The 18,320-nt window shown below is 44.8% G+C and overlaps 1 protein-coding gene across 1 annotated transcript; it reads left to right on the forward strand.

Moving 5' to 3' along the window:
- Nucleotides 1–428: 428 nt before the first annotated feature.
- fam189a2 (family with sequence similarity 189 member A2) lies at nucleotides 429–17,462 on the forward strand (the record flags this gene model as incomplete). Its single annotated transcript, XM_080531337.1, has 11 exons — nucleotides 429–728; nucleotides 4,889–4,945; nucleotides 10,620–10,730; nucleotides 12,404–12,523; nucleotides 13,063–13,170; nucleotides 13,639–13,772; nucleotides 14,349–14,484; nucleotides 14,740–14,812; nucleotides 15,735–15,890; nucleotides 16,380–16,693; nucleotides 17,205–17,462. The coding sequence occupies 11 exons, from the start codon at nucleotides 429–431 to the stop codon at nucleotides 17,460–17,462; spliced, it is 1,767 nt and encodes a 588-aa protein (XP_080387463.1).
- Nucleotides 17,463–18,320: the final 858 nt, after the last annotated feature.

The following is an 18,320-nucleotide window of genomic DNA, read 5'->3' on the forward strand; positions in this document are numbered from 1 at the left end:
CATGTATACATTGATAAAACAACCTTTTTAACATGCCTAAAGAGATAGGCTGCGCTATGTTTATAATAGTAGCCTACCTTCCTTTTGCTACCTTCACACCTCACTAATCCCCTTCTTTCCCTAATCAACACTTGCTAATGACAGTCGACTACGGGCCATGTTCCCACCCTCCCTTCCCCGCCTTTTTTGTCCCGCAGCCAAAATATGTGAAACGAAATCCAAGCTCCCGGCCAGTGAGTAGTTATTTTAAAACTTAAAACCCCAGCCACCCAGAGAGAGAGGACTATGGTAGGAGTAACGACGGGATCGACTCAACCCACCGACGGATGCTTTCATTCGGGGCAAAAGTAAAATGATCAGACGCCTCCCCGTCCCGCTCTGATCCACTATCGGTCGCCTGTTGTTCCTTCGCTGCTCGTGTGTCTCCGATGTCTCTTCCAGTAGTCCTCCCCGGGTCCTGCTGCCCTGTCACCGGGGCTTCGCTGGCCTCTCAGTTGGGAGACCCGTCGTTCAGAAGCCGATCCCGGTGCATATCTACAGCCTCTCGCATGCCTCCTGGCTCTCAGGCGCGGCTGCTCCCGGCGCTGCTCCCCGGCCGCCCGCTGCTCTCTCTGGGATTACTGCAGCTGGTCCTGGGCTGCTCCATGGTCGCGCTCTCTTTCGGGGCTCTGTCCCTCAGCAGCTCACCACCCATCCGTAACTCATGTCCTTTCTGGGCTGGATCTTCAGTAAGTACGAGTTTGACTATATCAATCATGCGCATCAATGATGCAAAATATAATAGTGCAATTATAATGAGTTTCTAATGCTCCTCATGTGGGGTCATCTCCTGCATCAACAGGTAGTGTATACGTGAACACAATTGACATATACAGTTACTCAGTAATGTTGCTGTAGGCTATATCTGATTTTTTCAAATGTATTTTTTTCGATATATAATTATGTGGACTAGCACCAAAATACATGCCACAATGCTGAAATAATGTGTTGACTTGTTGTTATGTGTTGACAAGTATTGTCATTGTAAGAATTATAACCTATAATTTTCAGACCAGGGAACCACATGTTCTAAGAAAACATTGTTTGACAAGTTATTAGAAAACATACTTTTTCTATCAGGTTCTCCAGAACCTGAGCATTAGGCTCACCCCAAGCCTTTCTCTCCATCCTGGTTTATATAAGCCTAATTGACCATTGCCTGCTGAGGATACCTGCTGCCACAGATCTCATCTCAGATCTCATCGATCCAAACCTGTTTATGGAGAAACCCAATCAGTCTCTCACTGCTCCTAATGCTCTCTGGAGGGAGGCCAATGATAGGGGTGTGATGCACCATGAGGGGGCACAGAGTATGTGAAGAAGGACAGGGAGAGGTCTGGAAGTTGGAAAATGTATTATTTTATATCTAGAGGCATAACCATTATGCCTAATTCTACGTTTAAATAGCTAGCTGGCTAAAGCCAGCTTCATAACATTGCTAGGTGGCTAGCATTACAGAGATTTCAAAAAAAAAAAAAAAATCATCATCATCAAGAGGGAATGAATAGGCTACAAAGCTTGATTGATACAAAGTTTGAATTAATTTACAAACATACCTCACCAGCGGTTCAAATTAAATGTGTCACCCTACACTCCCTCTCCTCCTCCATATCTGACAATATTGCACACACTTTCTCCTAAGCATCCGTGTGCAACTTGGAAGCAATCACTTACTAGAGAGAATATCATCTTTGCCTGGTCCACAAAATACCCCTGATTGATCCCTTTATAAATAAATGATGCTAAAACGTGGGCTTAAAAAGGAAGTTTAGTCATTAATTTAACATCAGAACAATATGAAAACATGACAAATCTGAGGCGGCGAGTGCCTTTGTGCCTCTGGACCATGAACCATACTTTAGAAAAGGCAGGGGAAGGAATGATTATCATGGCTCTTGCTTGGTAGACCATCTCTAAAGACTATATAACACAGAGGTTGCATGGCTATCAAGCTAATACAGTTTGGGCCTAAAAATAGTTAGTGCCTAACTACTGTTAGGGCCTAAAAACCTGTTGCTGCTGCCAAATCCCAAATAATGACCCCTGTAAGCCTGCATCTGGGCAGTTAATGTGGTGGACAAGCATTTCAGCGGACTGCTTGGGTCAGCTCAGTTGAAATGCTTATGTTCTAAAAGCTTGTTAGTCTACAGCCATAATGTAAGTATGTTTCTCTCTCCAATAAGACTAAGGTTGTTGAAGGAGATATTTCATCAACCTAGTCTTCTTGGAGAGAGAAACAGACCTACAGTATGGGGTTGTAAGGCTTCTTAAGCAACGTTGCCACTCAAATTGAGTGTCATATGTTGTTATAATATAACCTCAAGTGTGACTGACTGAAGATTATACGTTATTGGGTGTAGGATTTCTGTAGTATTATAGTGGTTTGACTGAATGTTTGCTTAGATACGTGATTCACCAAATCCAACATATACATTGTTAAGGAATTCTCCTCCCCGATGTCTGTCTCTAATGTTATTGTTATCTAGTTTACACTGACACATCATTACACGCCCCAACACAGGAAAACTCTGCCAGGCAGATCATCGTCTGTTTGTCATTGAGTCAAGTTATTGTTAGGAAGTCTGGAGCGAAACAGGAAGATGAAGTAGCCCACTACTTTTGTTCTAACAACTTTGACATAATGTTGACGAACGTTAAACATTCACAACGTTAACATTCACATTCAACCTCAGATTCAGATAACATTCACAGAAGAACCATAAAATCTGACAACATTCACACAGTCACCGTGTATGAAGTGAACCAGATAATCAGTAAACAGGTTTACTGAGTGTAACTGTAATCGCTATAGGCAAATACAGTTACAGTTCAGACAAGTTTTGTAATTCCAGACGTCCTATAGGGCGGTACAGCAGTGCATATGGAAGTCATTATCATCCGCCGCGCTGCTGGCTTTCCTGGTGATGTGATTTGAGAGTAGGGGGGGGTGGATTGAGGAGAGAGAGGTGAGATGAGGATACTAGATGGACACATCTGCAGCGTTATTACCCTCCCAAGGTCAGTGTCATATGTTTTCATAGCATAACCTCCAGTGTGACTGACTAAGATGATACGTTATCGGGTGTAGGGTTTCTGTAGAGCTGTAGTGGCTTGACTGAGTAGTGTGCTGCCATTGGGCGTAGTACACCTCAGATACTGTATGTGATTCTACACTACCTAGATTGGGAAATCCAACAGGAATTCTCCTCCCTCAATGTCTGTTACACCTAGTCAGAACCGGCTAAAAGGTTCACAGAGTGTAACTGTACTGTGCAAATACTAGGAAATCAGTATCACGAAGAGGGGGTTTCCACAGTTTGTCATTCTAGACATCCTATAGGGCCGGTACAGCCGTGCATATGGAAATCATTTCATCCGCTGCACTGCTGGTTTATCTGATGATGTGGATTGAGAGTGTGAGGGTAGATTGAAGGAGGAGTGAGAGGTGAGATGAGGGTAACTGACTGATCCATCTGGAGTGGTCTGTTAAACGACCTAACCTCCCTTGACCCCAGGACCCCCTGTAGCATCACCTCAGGACATCCACACTCTGTCACCTTGTGATGCAAATGAGTCTCCATGGGGATGCACACTCCCAGTGTGTGTGTTTGACCAGATAAGAAGATAGAAATCTACCTTGATGGTGTGTGTGTGTGTGTGTGTGTGTGTGTGTGTGTGTGTGTGTGTGTGTGTGTGTGTGTGTGTGGGGGGGGGGGGGGGGGGGGGGGGGGGGGGGGGGGAGGAGGGGGGGGGGGGATTCAGGCCTAGTGGTGTTTTTCAGTGAATCAAAGTAAATACTAGTAATTTAATGCTAATTGTTTTACCAAGTGATTGAATTGTAAGATAGATAGATAGGTAGGTACTTTATTGATCCACCACAAGCAATAACAACACAATAAAGTGACAATAATAGAATAAAATAAAATACAAATAAAAAATAGCATATAACATTATATACAATAATAATAGAATAATATACAATAATAACAGACCAGTATGATTTATCATCTCCCAGCCCGGCCCAAAAATATCTCCTATAGCAGTGCAATGTGCTAAAGGAGCTTCTTAATTAAACACCTGGTAATTAAATAGCAGTATGTACAATCAAGAGTGTGTGATGCTGTAGATGTTGTAGCAAGGTGTGTCATGTTACGGTATGTGAGATGGCTTAAATTAAACTGTTTTATCAAGAGCCAGGACAAGTATGTTAGCTATTAGCACAGTTCCAAAATAGGGTGGATATTTATGGTTGGGAGGGCAAATACAGTCAGTGTTCCATCCATTCTTAGATCCCCACATCCCTTGGGACCAAAGCTTATCCAGACGGGCCTCTGTTGGTTGTGTGTGTGTGTGTGTGTGTGTGTGTGTGTGTGTGTGTGTGCGTGTGCGTGCGTGCGTGCATGTGTGAGTGCGCGTGTGAGTGCGTGTGTGTGTTTATGAGTTATCTGAGAAATCCCAAATATGTGAGAGTATATCATAGCCACAATGGAGGTGGGGTGCTACAGGGCAGGATTTAGAGAGGAACAGCAGAGCAGATGCCCGCTGGATCATTGAGACATGTCCAGGGGGAACGCAGCGATAGATTAGGGCCTTTGTTTACATCTGTTTATGACTCCTCTCTGCCATAGCAGCAGGCCAGTGCATTGTGAAAAAAACTAAAAGTGTGTGCGTGTCCATGTGCGTGTGCGTGTGTGGGGGTATTTCTGTTCACACAGGCGACGCCTTGGTAGTCAGTGAGTCTGTGTGAATGAGCGTGTACTACAGTACGTCTGTACCTCCAAATGCATTATGTGTCTGTGAGTTGATGGGACTTTGCTGACTGCGTGCTTCTACTCTGGTTGTTTTCCAGGTGATCCTGTCAGGGATCGTTGGACTTACAACATGGAGAAGGCCCATGCTGCTCTTGGTAGGTGACGTCAAGGAACTGTACTTACTTACTGTATTCATGTTAACACAATGATAATGTCAACAGGATTATTATCAGGCCGGTCATTTTAACATTGATAAAAAGGGATATGTGGGGATATGTGTTGTGCCAACACAAGCTGGGTTGATGGTGGGTCATATAACAGTGCTAATGGAAGCCTTATGACAATTGATGTAACATCCCTAATAGTGTTCACTGTGACTCTAATTCTAAGAGCATCCTTGATTCACTTGTATTGTGAAAAAGGCAGGTCACATTGTACTTTGTAGCCTCTCCAGGTTCACTGGGTCTTTACTCCCGTTCTGCTCCACCGCTGTCTTAAGTGCTGTTTTAGTACAGTCATAAATGGAGAATCAGTAGTGATAGCTGCGTGACAAAGGATAATGAGAAAAACATCTTTGTCTGAGGTAGAAGTTGCCTCCTACTTATGACTATGTTATGTATCGCTGAATATACCTTAAAGTATTATATCATTGAGGATGGTTGTTTGTTTTTGTTGTTTTTTTTACTGTGAAAGGCCTCTATCTTTTCATAACATAAACAGCGCAAAAATACTTAAAATAGTTGCTCTACAAGCCAAGCCTGTGGGCAGGCTAAATGACCAGGGAATTTTCCTAGCAACAACAAATGCATAAGTGAATAAAACCTCAAAATCGAATTAAGGAGTCAAAATAGAACTTGTTCACTTATTAAGGCCCTACCCTAAAAACAGCACCCAGAAATGTCTGGCCCGATCTGCCATGCCGTGAATTTACAGCCATGACAAATCCTTGCTAATCGGCACAATCGTGCTGTAAAGTCTGAGCACATCTCTGACAGGATGTATGGGGTCAGAGCTTATCTCTGGGCTGGACCGCTAATCACTAGGTGGTCATGCTAGAAAAGGGCACAAGTGGTATTATACTCAGGGTATCCGTGGTGTCTTGAAAAGTAATAAAAGTTGATCAATCAATTTTGGAAAAATCAAGACCCTTAATAAGTATTAAAAGGTCTTATCACGATTTTATGAGGTCTTGAATTTTTTATTTTTCTGAATTAGACTCTGTCCAAAGAGTTTGAGTCCTAAACACTTTTAGTAAAGGTTTGTGAATATATTAGTTTTATTAAAAAACAAAGATGAACCGGAAATTCTGTTGTATGATAGTGGTCTAGTCTATCGCAAACTAAAACTGTTAAGTTAAGGTGTCACTGATGTCAACGGTTACAGCTCGAAGTGGCGGTGAGGTCTGGAAAAATATTGACAAGGTCTTTAAAAAGATATGGGTTGGGTCTGCCGTAGTAATCACAAGGTGACCATACAGGAGAGGACGTCATTGGCTATATCACCAGATATGTTGAGCATATGCAAATTATTTGCTCTTGATTTAGGCTTAGGGGTAAGCTTAGTGGTTAAAAAAAGGTTTTGTTGGCGTTTTCTGTATGGGCTGAGCAAATGCTTTATGGCTGCCTGTACAAACTGCTCATGTTTGACCCTGATAACCTATTGACTGGCATCTGTGTACTTAACTTATTGTCAGCCCCAGGGTAATCAAATACAGTAGTGTATAGATTACACAATGTTAGTATCTATTTAGTAGCCTTCTATGAGTGATGATTACTGTGTTCCATCTTTACACCACATCAACAACACAACTCTTATTCAGCAATGAACATTTGTTCAACGCCAAAATCCCCAAACCATAATTGACACTCATCTGTTGTTGGAAAACAATGTTTTCTCACAGTACCAACACCTTCAAACCCTTTAATGTTGTGGGTATTATGTATCTGTAGAGCTGGTATTAGTAATGCCACTAGACACCTGAACAAACTGTAGCTGAACCCTGACTGGGCCAAGAGGTCAAATGGTCTTGGTGTAGTCGGGCTCGACTCTGGAGGTCATGAGTCAAGCACTATGCCCTCCTGAAAAAACAGCCCTAAATCTAGTGTAGAGATGGTAGCTCAGACTAAAATGAAGATTCTCCACTATACTATTGTGTTATTTCAGACCACTTTCAAGGAAACTAATAATATTACAAATTACATACTAATAGGGCTGCAACGATTAGTCGGCTAGTCACGACTAATCGATTACGAAAATTCGTCGACGTGAAATGCTGTTGTCGACTAATCGCATAAAAAATTTATATTAAAAAAAACGTTTTTTTTTTAATTTTTTTATTTTTTTATTTTTTAGGGAGCCATGCAAGAATCAGCTGGGTAAGTTTTAGCTAACGTTGTTAGCCAACTGGCTAACGTTATATTGTTAGGGTCGTAATGTTTATGTTAGCTTTACTGTTACATGTTGGAAAACAACGTCTCATGGACAGGGCTGTACATGCTATGAGCGTTTGTGCTATTAATTTATTTGCCCTGTGCGCATGTGACAGACAGAGGCGCTTGTATGTAACGTTACGTAGCAGGGGTTTTCCATGTTGAAGCCAGGAGAACGCGAGATGAATTGAGGGGTGGTCGCTATTAAAATACCAGGTAGTCATGGTGGATGATCATGAATGATGCTTGATAAGTGAATGCTATTTCAATTATGTTGAGTCCACCAGCGAGCTGTCTGTAAGATAAACAGCGCCAAGCGTAGCCTACTAACGTGAGCTGTCTGTAGTCTAGCCAGCAATGCTAGCTAGCCAGTCAACTAGCTCTGTGAGCAGCTGTAGCTTGGCGTAACTTTAGGTTAGATAGCTAGTTAAGCCGGATTTATGCTTCTGCGTCGCCATTTACGCGCAGCGAAAAGCCACACGACTAACCGCGACTAATCGAAAAAATAATCGACAGATTAGTCGACTACCAAAATAATCGTTAGTTGCAGCCCTACATACTAATATATGTCATTTGGGTGTACTATTTCTTTAACATGGAACATGTTAATCCTTTTTTTGTGTGTAATCTAAGGTTGTCTTGACATCGCAACACGTATCATTTTACATCAGAATTCAAATGTTTGTGTGTTGCATGTGTCGAGTGTGTGTTGAACGTTACCTCCTGAGGTATTATACAAATATTTCCATCAAACTGTAAGGGTGTCTTTACACCACATCAACAACATAACTCTTATTCAGCAATGAACAAATATTTGTTGTAGTGTAAAAGGAGGATCAGAGCCGTAGAATCGAATACAGGTCCCAGTCATCTGAATCCCTTTCAGATTGTTCAGATCTCTAGAATCTGCTTTTTTTGGCTCATGAAGTTTATTTTAGCATTATCCAAGGGAAACAAGAAGAGTGTGAACTGGGAGGTCGGCCTCTCCTAACGGGTGACGCCTGGAGTAGAGTTTGAGTGTGTGTGTGTGTGTGTGTGTGTGTGTGTGTGTGTGTGTGTGTGTGTGTGTGTGTGTGTGTAAACAGGGAAGAGGAAGTGGGGAGAGCCAGATTTAACCCTGTGGTGATTTTGTGTCAAGTCCATATGATTGATGGAGGCTCTAAAGACAGGAAGGAGAGACGGAGGTCTGGAGGGGGAGGAGTATATCATAAAATAGATCATATTCAGATTCAATTTAATTGTCATTGAAAGAGTAAATATACAAAGCCAATGAAGTGCAGTTTGGCATCTGACCAAATAGTGCGTAGTGCAAAAGCCATAAAAGCATGTACAGATATATGTACAGTGTGATATATACAGACCAGGGCGAAGATATGTACAGTTGAGATATATGCAGTATGATATGTACAGAGCAAGGGCAAGATCGATAGTTTTAGCACTGTTAAAAACATCATGTTTGTGCCAAGCGGTAACACTGCTGTGACTCTCTGGCTACACGGACCGTAGGAGGTATTGTGTTGCTTTAGTGACTTTGGTGACTTTAGTTCCTTATATGGGGTTTGTGTGTAAGTGAGTGTGTGTGTGTGAGGATTCATTTGTTTGTTTGTTTGTCTATTTGGTTTCTGTCTGTGTTTGTGCATACAGGATTCCAGAGACTGACTGTCTCTGATAGTTTGTGTGTGTGTGTGTGTGTGTGCGTGTGTGTGTGTGTGTGTGTGTGTGTGTGTGCGTGTGTGTGGGTGTGTGGTTGCTTGTGTGTGAGTGTGTCTTGGCAGAACTTCGCCTCCCTATGGTACTGATGATCCCATGACTCCTAATAATGGAGAAACAAACCCACTGAGTCAGCACAATGACTATTTTCTCTCTCTCTCTTTCTCACTCACTCACTCACACACACACACACACATACACACACACACACACACACACACACACACACACACACACACACACACACACACACTTGAGTTGGGACAAGGCCTTGCTGTATCCTCCAGATCACAAAGGGGCTATTGAGCACCACCTCTGACCCCTGTGATTTTTATGGCCATGGTTCAGAGAGTCGAGTCACCATGCAGTCACTGTCTCCGTCTCATCAGCCCCCTAAAAATACCCCTTGCTATCACTGTGACACTGTTAGAGGGGGGCAGGGGGGCCAGGGGGGCCAGTCCTGCAGTAATATTGCCCCCAGGCCTCAGCCCCCCCCATCATCCGACTCCAACCATGCCGGTGACCGCTTGGTGACCGAAACCAATCCACCACCACCCCACCCCCCAACAATGAGGCCAAAGGTCCCACTGTCACATGACCCCCCCCCCATATTGAATGGGATCCAGGTGGTTTAACAATTATGTCAAATAAAGACTCAAATATTCCGTCAGTTATTTAGTTAGAATTCTGTCAATCAAATTTGATTGGATAAGCGTTTGAAAGCGGGTCCTTTTGATACCGATGTCCTCAGATATTGTGAATCTCTCACGCTGACCCAGTGACACTCACACCAAGTCAATCAAAATGAGCTACTCTTCTCTACAGTACATCATCTGGTTATTGTCTGCAGACAAAATATGTAACTTGACTCAGGTAGTGACATTACCAACCAGAATGTTTACAAACAGGTTTGGTATTAGAACTTGCATCAACTTGCATCGGTCACATTTTTTATAATATGCGTGAGCACTGTTCCAAAGCTGTATCTGTAACATTAGGTTGCAGTGATCATAACTTGATTGCAATTATGAGAAAAACCAAAATACCTACGGCTAGCTCTAAGATAAAGTATAGAAGGTCTTATAATAAAAGGTCTTTAATGAAAAAAAATCAACATGTCTGCTTATCAACACTCCTCCCTTCCTCCTCTCTCTCTCTCTCTCTCTCTCTCTCTCGCTCTCTCTGTCTCTCTCTCCCTCTCCCTCTCTCTCTCTCTCTCTCTCTCTCTCTCTCTCCCTCTCTCTCTCTCTCTCTCTCTCTCTAGTCAAGGGCAACAGCTTGGTTCTTTCTCTACAGTTATAAACAGCATTCACAAACAGTTGTATCTCTTTCTGCTCTTTCTCCCTCCTCCCTCCATCTCCCCCTTTTCTTTCTGTATTATGATTTTGTTGTGTTTATTTGTCCTAATGGATATTCTGATACGATGTGTTCTGGCATGCTCAACGGTTTATGCTATTTTTATAAACAGTGCTAACTCCTGATTGGTTGACAGTGTATTGTGCCAATAAAGGCGGGATCAAAATGTAACTCTCTCTCTCTCTCTCTCTCTATTCAAATGTTTTATTGGCATGACTGTTGAAACAAAAACATTATTGCAGCCAAAAATGACAAAACACCGTAACAATAACAATATTATGAATGATTATTAAATGCAGTTAATTAATCAATACTCTCTCTTTCTGTTTCTCAGGTGAATCTCTTTGTGTTGCTGTCGGTGGTGTGTGTGCTCCTCAACTTGGCTGGCTTCATCCTCTGCTGTCAGGGGGCACAGCTGGTATCCAGCATGACCAACTGCCAACTGGTAAGAGAGAAACACACCCCTCTCCTCAGCTGTGTGTGCGAGCGTGCGTGTGCATGCATGCATCTGTGTGTGCATCTGCATGTGTGTGTTTTCAACTCAGAGGAGCATCATCTTTGATGGACCGCTAACTTCAACAGCTAAGACACACACACAGACACACACACACACACACACACACACACACACACACACACACACACACATTTGCTTAGGCTATAATATTATTATATCCAGTGATAAGTTCCTCTTGATAGCATCTAGGATCTGTTGGCACCTGTTAGCATCCTAGCCTGTGCTTGTATGCATTACTGGTCCAGAAGTGCTGTATCAGGGCTTCGGTATCAGACCAGCAGACATGTGTGGATAATTGCATTATATCTGGGTCAGTGTGAGCTCCTCATCATGGTAAAAGCAGATAATATCCTCCCTTTCTTCTTCCTGATTCGACCTTTCTACATCCTAGCACCATCAATCAGTCCGTTAATCAAATCCACCTAGTTCCAGGGATATTAACATGGCACAGTGTATGTTAGCCTAGAAACATGCCAACGAGACAGGATATCACACTTTACCCCCTCCCCCCCTGTTGTGCAATGGTTCGCCCTTTCCTCTCCTCTCGTCGGGTGAGTAATGGAGGCTCCCACCCGGCCCATCTGCTCTTAAAATCTGGTGTTACTTTCACAGCCATGGTGGAGGGGAGGGAGGGGTGGGTGGGTATGAAAACATACCCGCCTGAAGGTGAAATATGTCTCCCTCACTCTCTCGCCATCACTGTCTCCCTCCCCCTCTCTCTCACTCTCCATATCTATGTCTTTCCCTGTTTTTTCATTGCTACTCCCCTTCCTGTGTCTTGAAAGCATCACCATTTTTTTTTCTTCTTTTTTTCAGTTTTTTTTTTACATGTAGTTGCGTTTCCCTGCTTTCCCTTGCTTTCCCTCTCTACGGTCCTCCCTTCCTTCCTTGCTCCCTTCCTTTCCTCCTTCCTCCCGGTGAAGCTGTTAACAGTCTTATAATAGGCGATTATGCCTTCATATTGCTCACAAATGTGTGAACGTGAACTGTGTACGGTTCTATAACTGCTTATTGCGGTTCTTCCGCAACTGGTTATTTAATCCTTGAGTCCATGAATGGTATCAGGACGTAATAAACATACAGAGATTCAAATGTGTGCTCCCATCAGCTCTCCCCACTCAGAGACAACACCCCCAACCCCCCGTCTCCCCAGTCTTCTCAGGAGGGAGCTATTTATAACCTTGCATCTCTACCTCCCGTTAGGCATCAACCACAAAGCAGCAATTAGCACAGCACACCGGATTCACCTCAGAAGTGTCAGTGTGAACATTCCTTACTGTTGATAGAAGCTTTGAAAGAGAAGACATTGGTGTGAACCGATGTTTAAAGTGTTTTTCGGTTACAGAACATAGAACTTACTCGAACCATAGCCAACCAGCACACTTGAAACGTTGTCTGTGCCCACTGTGTTGTCTGTACCCCATACTTTATACCTGGTGCTGATGTGAATTCCACTTTCCCATTGCCAGGGGTTTTATTGTTTCTCTGTATGTGTTTTGACATAATACTGTAATGTTTGTGAAGAATATGAAAACTTAAAGTAGAAGTGTGTGTGTGTGTGTGTGTGTGTGTGTGTGTGTGTGTGTGTTGTGTGTTTTCAGAGCGAGGTGGGTGATGTGTGTCACTGCTGTCCCCTCAGCCCCAGCACGAAGTGTCCTGAGGACAAACTGCTCAAGCTCTATCCAGGAACCTCCTGCACCACCATGAGAATCCTGCTTAAGGTGTGTGTGTGTGTGTGTGTGTGTGTGTGTGTGTGTTTGTGTGTGTGTGTGTGTGTGTGTGTGTGTGTGTGTGTGTGTGTGTCTCTTAGCTGTTGAAGTGCAACCCCGCCACCACCCCCCCCCTCCCTTCTCTACAGTATTCTGTGGACATATATGGCGCCGCACATGGCAGCTATGGTTTTACAGTTTGTTGTGTTCTGTCTGCACTGCTGTCTGTCCTGTGTTGTTTTGTTTGCATTGCATTTAGAAATGCTCTTACTGTAACGCCAAATCAAATTCCTATATGTGTATGCTTAATGTGTATGCATAAATGGCAATACACGTTATCTCATCTCATCTCATCAAGTGTAAGTGAGTGAGAATGTCTGAGTATATGATGCGATTTTTTTGCCCATGTTTCGGCCTGATTTCTTGACTAGGACAGCATGTTTAAGTTGACCCCACCCTGCTAAATATGCTGTTGTTACATCTGTCCTCTTAATCTGATTGTTGGGTATTCATTTCATCCTAACGGTGCTACCTTCTGTCTTATGTTCCAGAAAGTTCTCTTTGCACTGTGTGCTCTGAACGCCCTGACCACGGCCGTCTGTCTGGTCGCCGCTGCCCTCCGCTACCTCCAGATCTTCACCACCAGACGCCCATGTATGGTAAGACAATTGCACCACACAGCCAATCACGTTGCCTGAAATCCCCCAATCAAATCGAATGATATACAGTACTCCAACATTCTATTGAGAATCCCCATCACAGCCAGTCATATAGCCTGAGAGTCGGGTGAACGGCCAATTGCGTAGCGTGAGAGTCCCTTAGAACAGCCTATGAGTGGCTTTGCTAGTTTATCTCTACCCAACACCACGGGGCTGTCCCAATAGTCCTCTCCACATCTCCTTCTCTTCCATTCTATAATAAAACTATGAAATAATTACCAAATCATAGTTTTTCACTGCTGATGTGAACAAATCAGTTTACAATATGAAAGAGGAAAAACACATTGGACAATTGCAGCAAGGTTATGCATACAGTGTAAATAAATCCATTGATTATAATGAACAGTGTTTTGGCAGTGTCTAGGAGACAGACAATCTTGTGAGCCTAACCCTAGCCCTCTGTGATAGGATGGGCCCCAGCCTACGATAGAGGAAGGGGAGGTGCCAACCCTTGTCCCCGACCCAGATGAGTTTGTTCCGCCAGCTCCTCCCCCTTCCTACTTCTCCACCTTCTACTCTTACACACCAAGGCTGGCTCGCAGGTAATATCCCCCCCCCACACACACACACACACACACACACACACACCCATACAATATACACTCTTCCTTTACCGTCTACTGATAACAACACACCAACCCTACCCCAACATACCTGCAAAGACCCTGAAGACACACACACACACACCCTTGCAATCAAATCGCAATCTGCAATGCTTTGCCATTATCTTGTCATATTCCCCCTAGTCTCAAACCATGTAATGCACTCACACAACATCACAACAATCTCATAACCGCCGCCCCCCCCCATCCTTAGGTTAATGGACTCTTGTCTTCACTACTGCCTTATTTCCTTATTTTTCTGCCTCCCTCCTGGCCTTGCCCTCCCCATGTTATTGAACCCACCCCTCCATCTGGTGCTTACAGTGGGAGGCTTACTACTTAGCAGGCAGGCCAGCGCTGAACCATTTCCAACACTGTTAAATAGAGACCCCTTGGTGCAGCTCCAAGGCCACATTATGAGGTGGTTTTGGCAGGGTGTGTGTTGAGTTTATATTTGAGGTGTGTGTGCCTGCCATGTTACTTATGCTAATGATCTCGCTGTTGTGTGTGTTGCAGGATGTTTGGGGACAGCGTGATCCCTCTACCTCACATCTACGGCGCCAGGATCAAAGGGGTGGAGGTGTTCTGTCCTCTAGACCCGCCCCCTCCTTATGAGGCCGTCGCCGGAGGCTCCGCCCCCGCCCCCGCACAGGTACCTCTCTCGTCAAATACTTGAATACTTCATGGACGCAGATTACGACTAATCCTAGACTAAAAAGCATCCTCAATGGAGATCTTCCATTGCAAGTGTCATGTAATCCTGGACTAGGCTTAAGCCTTGTCTGTGAAACCGGCCCTAAGCCTTTTGTTACAGTATATTCACATCGGTTTTTCGTCTATTTTTGCCATTATTATGTTGATGATCTGCCGTGTTATTCTTCCAATGGCTGCGTGTGTTCTCATCCAGGACACAGAGATTCAAATGACAGACCTGACCGAGGAGTTGAGTGATAGCGCTGAGGCAGGGACTTCTGTCAGAGGTATGACACACACACACACACACACACACCTATTTGCACAATACTCAAAGTAAACAGATGGAGAAAAAAAACATGTGAAAAAAGTATACTTTTCGCCATGGAACACGCCACAGGAAAGCCGTGTTTACGTGTGTGTACTGACTAAAGAAAGTGTCCTTGACTACAGAGAGTGCCACTGGTCTTGTTGCTGGTTGGTCTTCTATAGTTATCCCTGTGAAAGCAGATCTATAGTTATCGTTGTGGCATGAATGGGACATAACCATGTCCTGTCGTCATAGACTAATACCCACTGCCAGCTATGACATCCATGTATTACAGGAACATTTATTTCAGTCTCAGGTGCTACATTCCCACCCCCACTCCTCTCTCTCTCTCTGTCTTTCACTCACTAACTCACTCTTTCCCTCTCTCTCACACACACACTTTCTTGCTCTTTCACCTTCTCCCTCTTTTTCTTTCGCTCATTCACTCACTCACTCACTCTCTTTCTCTTTCGAGCTCTCTTTCTCTTTCCCACTCTGAAAAAGGTTCTGTTTCACAAGCAGTGAGAGATCCAATGTTTTCAAACTGAACAGAAGCTTAAACTGTGACATCATAGCGATCCAAATCTTGTATTCTTTCAAGATGGTGGACTCTTACGGAGGTGTCCATTTTAATACTTGAATCATTTCAGCCCAGTACCCCCTGGATACCCAGTACTTTGAACCTTGGTGAGATGTTTATGTGGTCCTCTTAGCATATAAAAGACCAGCATTTTACGATGCTGTGTTAAGATAAGAATCAGTTGCTTGATTAAATCCCCCCACCCCGCATCACTCACACACACACACACACACACACACACACACACACACACACGCACGCACGCACGCACGCACACACACACACACACCCTCTGACAGTGTTTTTTTATGTCTCTCAGACAGTTGCCTCCAGATGGGGCCGCTGCCCCCCTCGCCCCCCCTGCGTCACCCCAGACCCCCCCAGCAGGGTCCAGTGCCCCCCAGCAGGAGGTCCCAGCGCCAGCGGCTCCGCAGGTCCAACAGCGACCCAGTGCTACTGGACCTGGCTGCTAAAGGTAAGGCACCATCCACTGTATAGTTCCTTAGGGAAACATTGGCTCTGGAGTCCCAGTGCTGCTGTGTGAAAGGAAACTTCCCCTTGATTATGTTCCCACAGATATTTAGCTGATTCACTGTGTGTGTGTGTGTGTGTGTGTGTGTGTGTCTGGAGCAGTCTGTCTGACCTAAGCAAATCTTCGGTCCCTGCATCTGTCAGCAGACACATTAGGAGCCCTGTAAATATAGAGCCTTCCTAACGCTAATGGTGTGTGTGTGTGTGTGTGTGTGTGTGTGTGTGTGTCTTGTCTCACATATTGAGGCACTGCTGGCTGGTGGGCTGTATGAAACACAGCTAAAGCTTCCAACAGATGTCCCCCAGCAGTCTACACACAACACTGGTTTCTCTCTCTCTCTCTCTCTCTCTCTCACACACACACACACACACAACCCACCACCACCCCCCTCTGTCTCACCCCCCCCCCGTCCTCTGTCTCTGTCTCTCTCAGTCCTAAACGGTGAGGCTGCCAGGCAGACGACCGACTCCTCCACCCAGACGTCCCAATTGGCCCTAGCAGCCCAGCCCCAGGCCGTGACCCTCCGCCGGGGAGGCAGGGGCCAGCGGCGCCCCCGGCCCTCCTCCATGGTGGACTACCAGAGCTACCGGCACACCCAGCAGCTAGTGAGCAGGTTCCTGGAGCAGCCGGCAGCCTGCGGCCTGACACCCGAGGTGCAGGAGCTGGTGGACAACATCCGCAGCGTGCTGCGCTCGGACCAGGAGCACATGGAGGAGGCTGTCCGCTGTGCCAGCTACATAGAACAGGTTAATGGGGGTTGGGATATGTTAGTTAGCGACAGGTTAGCATTACTTACCCAGTAAACAAAGAGTCCAAAAGACGTCCTCAGGGAAGCCGGGAATGTGGGTTCAGATGACGAACCTAGAAAGACGTCATCTGGACGTCCTAGAAAGACGTAATCCGAACCCACATTCCGGCTTCCCTGAGGACGTGTTTTGGACTCTTTGTTTACTGGGTAGTAGCATTACAAAGTAGGTGATTTAGCTTACAAGTTCATGTTTTTTTTTTACCTTTACAAGGTAGACCGTTTTGGAATTTGGGTGAATTAGCCCATTCAAATAGTCCCGCTGTGAATTTGGGTGAATTAGCCCTTTAAACGGTGCAACTGTCTCTCTCCAGGTGATCATCGTGTCAGAGACGGGCGCTGCTCCAGCCCAGCAGTCCCTCCGCCTCCGGCCCGCCTCTGCCTCCACCTCCACCTCCACCTCCACCTCCACCTCTACCTCTACCTCTACCTCTACCTCTACGTCCACCCAGCCTGAGTGCCTTTCCAGGACGCTGCCTCTGCCACTGAGGAAGAGACCGGGCCTGATCCACTTGCGTAGCTGTGGTGACCTCAGCTCCTTCACCTGGGCTGAACTACAGCCCCTGGAGCAGAGGGGAGCTGGGTCCAGAGTCGGGTCCCGTGCCGGATCAAGGGCCGGGTCCACTAGGTTTGGGTCAAGAGGGGGTTCGCGGTCGGATCACGAGCGCCCCCACAGTCTGATTGGGGTGTTCAGAGAGACTGTGCTCTGATGGAGCTGCTCTGCTGTCCTCCCATCACCCCCCTAGCAGAGAGACACATGGTAATGCCCACTGTGGCAACCCTCTTTTATGGGACATGCACCCATTAGCGGTACAGACTGGGATAGCGCCTGCTTTAGACTTAATGGGAAAAGCCATTCAAAATAACTCTCATAGAGACTGCAAAATACAGCCTTTGAACAGGCTGTGTGTGTGTGTGTGTGTGTGTGTGTGTGTGTGTGTGCACATGCGAGTGTGTGTGCACATGCGAGTGTGTGTACATGTTTATTTTTTATTTTTGCTGTGCTAATACTGTCATTGTATACTGAGTTTATATGTTGATTGCTTTGTTGAAACAGATGAATTTGGCAACCTTTTACTGAGCCATAGACTGTCACACCCAAAGGTTTTGTAAATGGTTTCTAGAATGTAGTGTTATTATATACATGGCCTGCCCTCTGTTGTTGAGACAGCCACGTTGCACTGAACAAACATTTTGATGTCAAACACAGTGCCTATAATTGATTGTTATTATTATCTAAAGAAAAAACTTGATCCACTATGATTTAAGGACTTAAAATAAAATATGACCCTTGCCTGTTATGTACTTTGGTCATGTATGAAATGCTCAGAATCTATTAATTAAAACAGTTATAAAGAGGATGGAGTGTTGAGGCCTATATACACGTGCATTGTAGGTTAGTTGGTTCGTTTAACCTGTAGATCTGGGGCCTCATTTATAAAAATGTACTTGAACGTCATCTTTAACTTGCACGTAAGCACATTTTTCTAAATGGACGTAAGCATTATTTATAAAATGGGCTGCGCTTGTTTAAAATTGCATACGTCTGTCGTATGTACTTCCGTCTA

The sequence above is a fragment of the Nansenia antarctica genome, assembly GCF_963989245.1.
Source record: "Nansenia antarctica genome assembly, chromosome: 5".
Lineage (NCBI taxonomy): Eukaryota > Metazoa > Chordata > Actinopteri > Argentiniformes > Microstomatidae > Nansenia > Nansenia antarctica.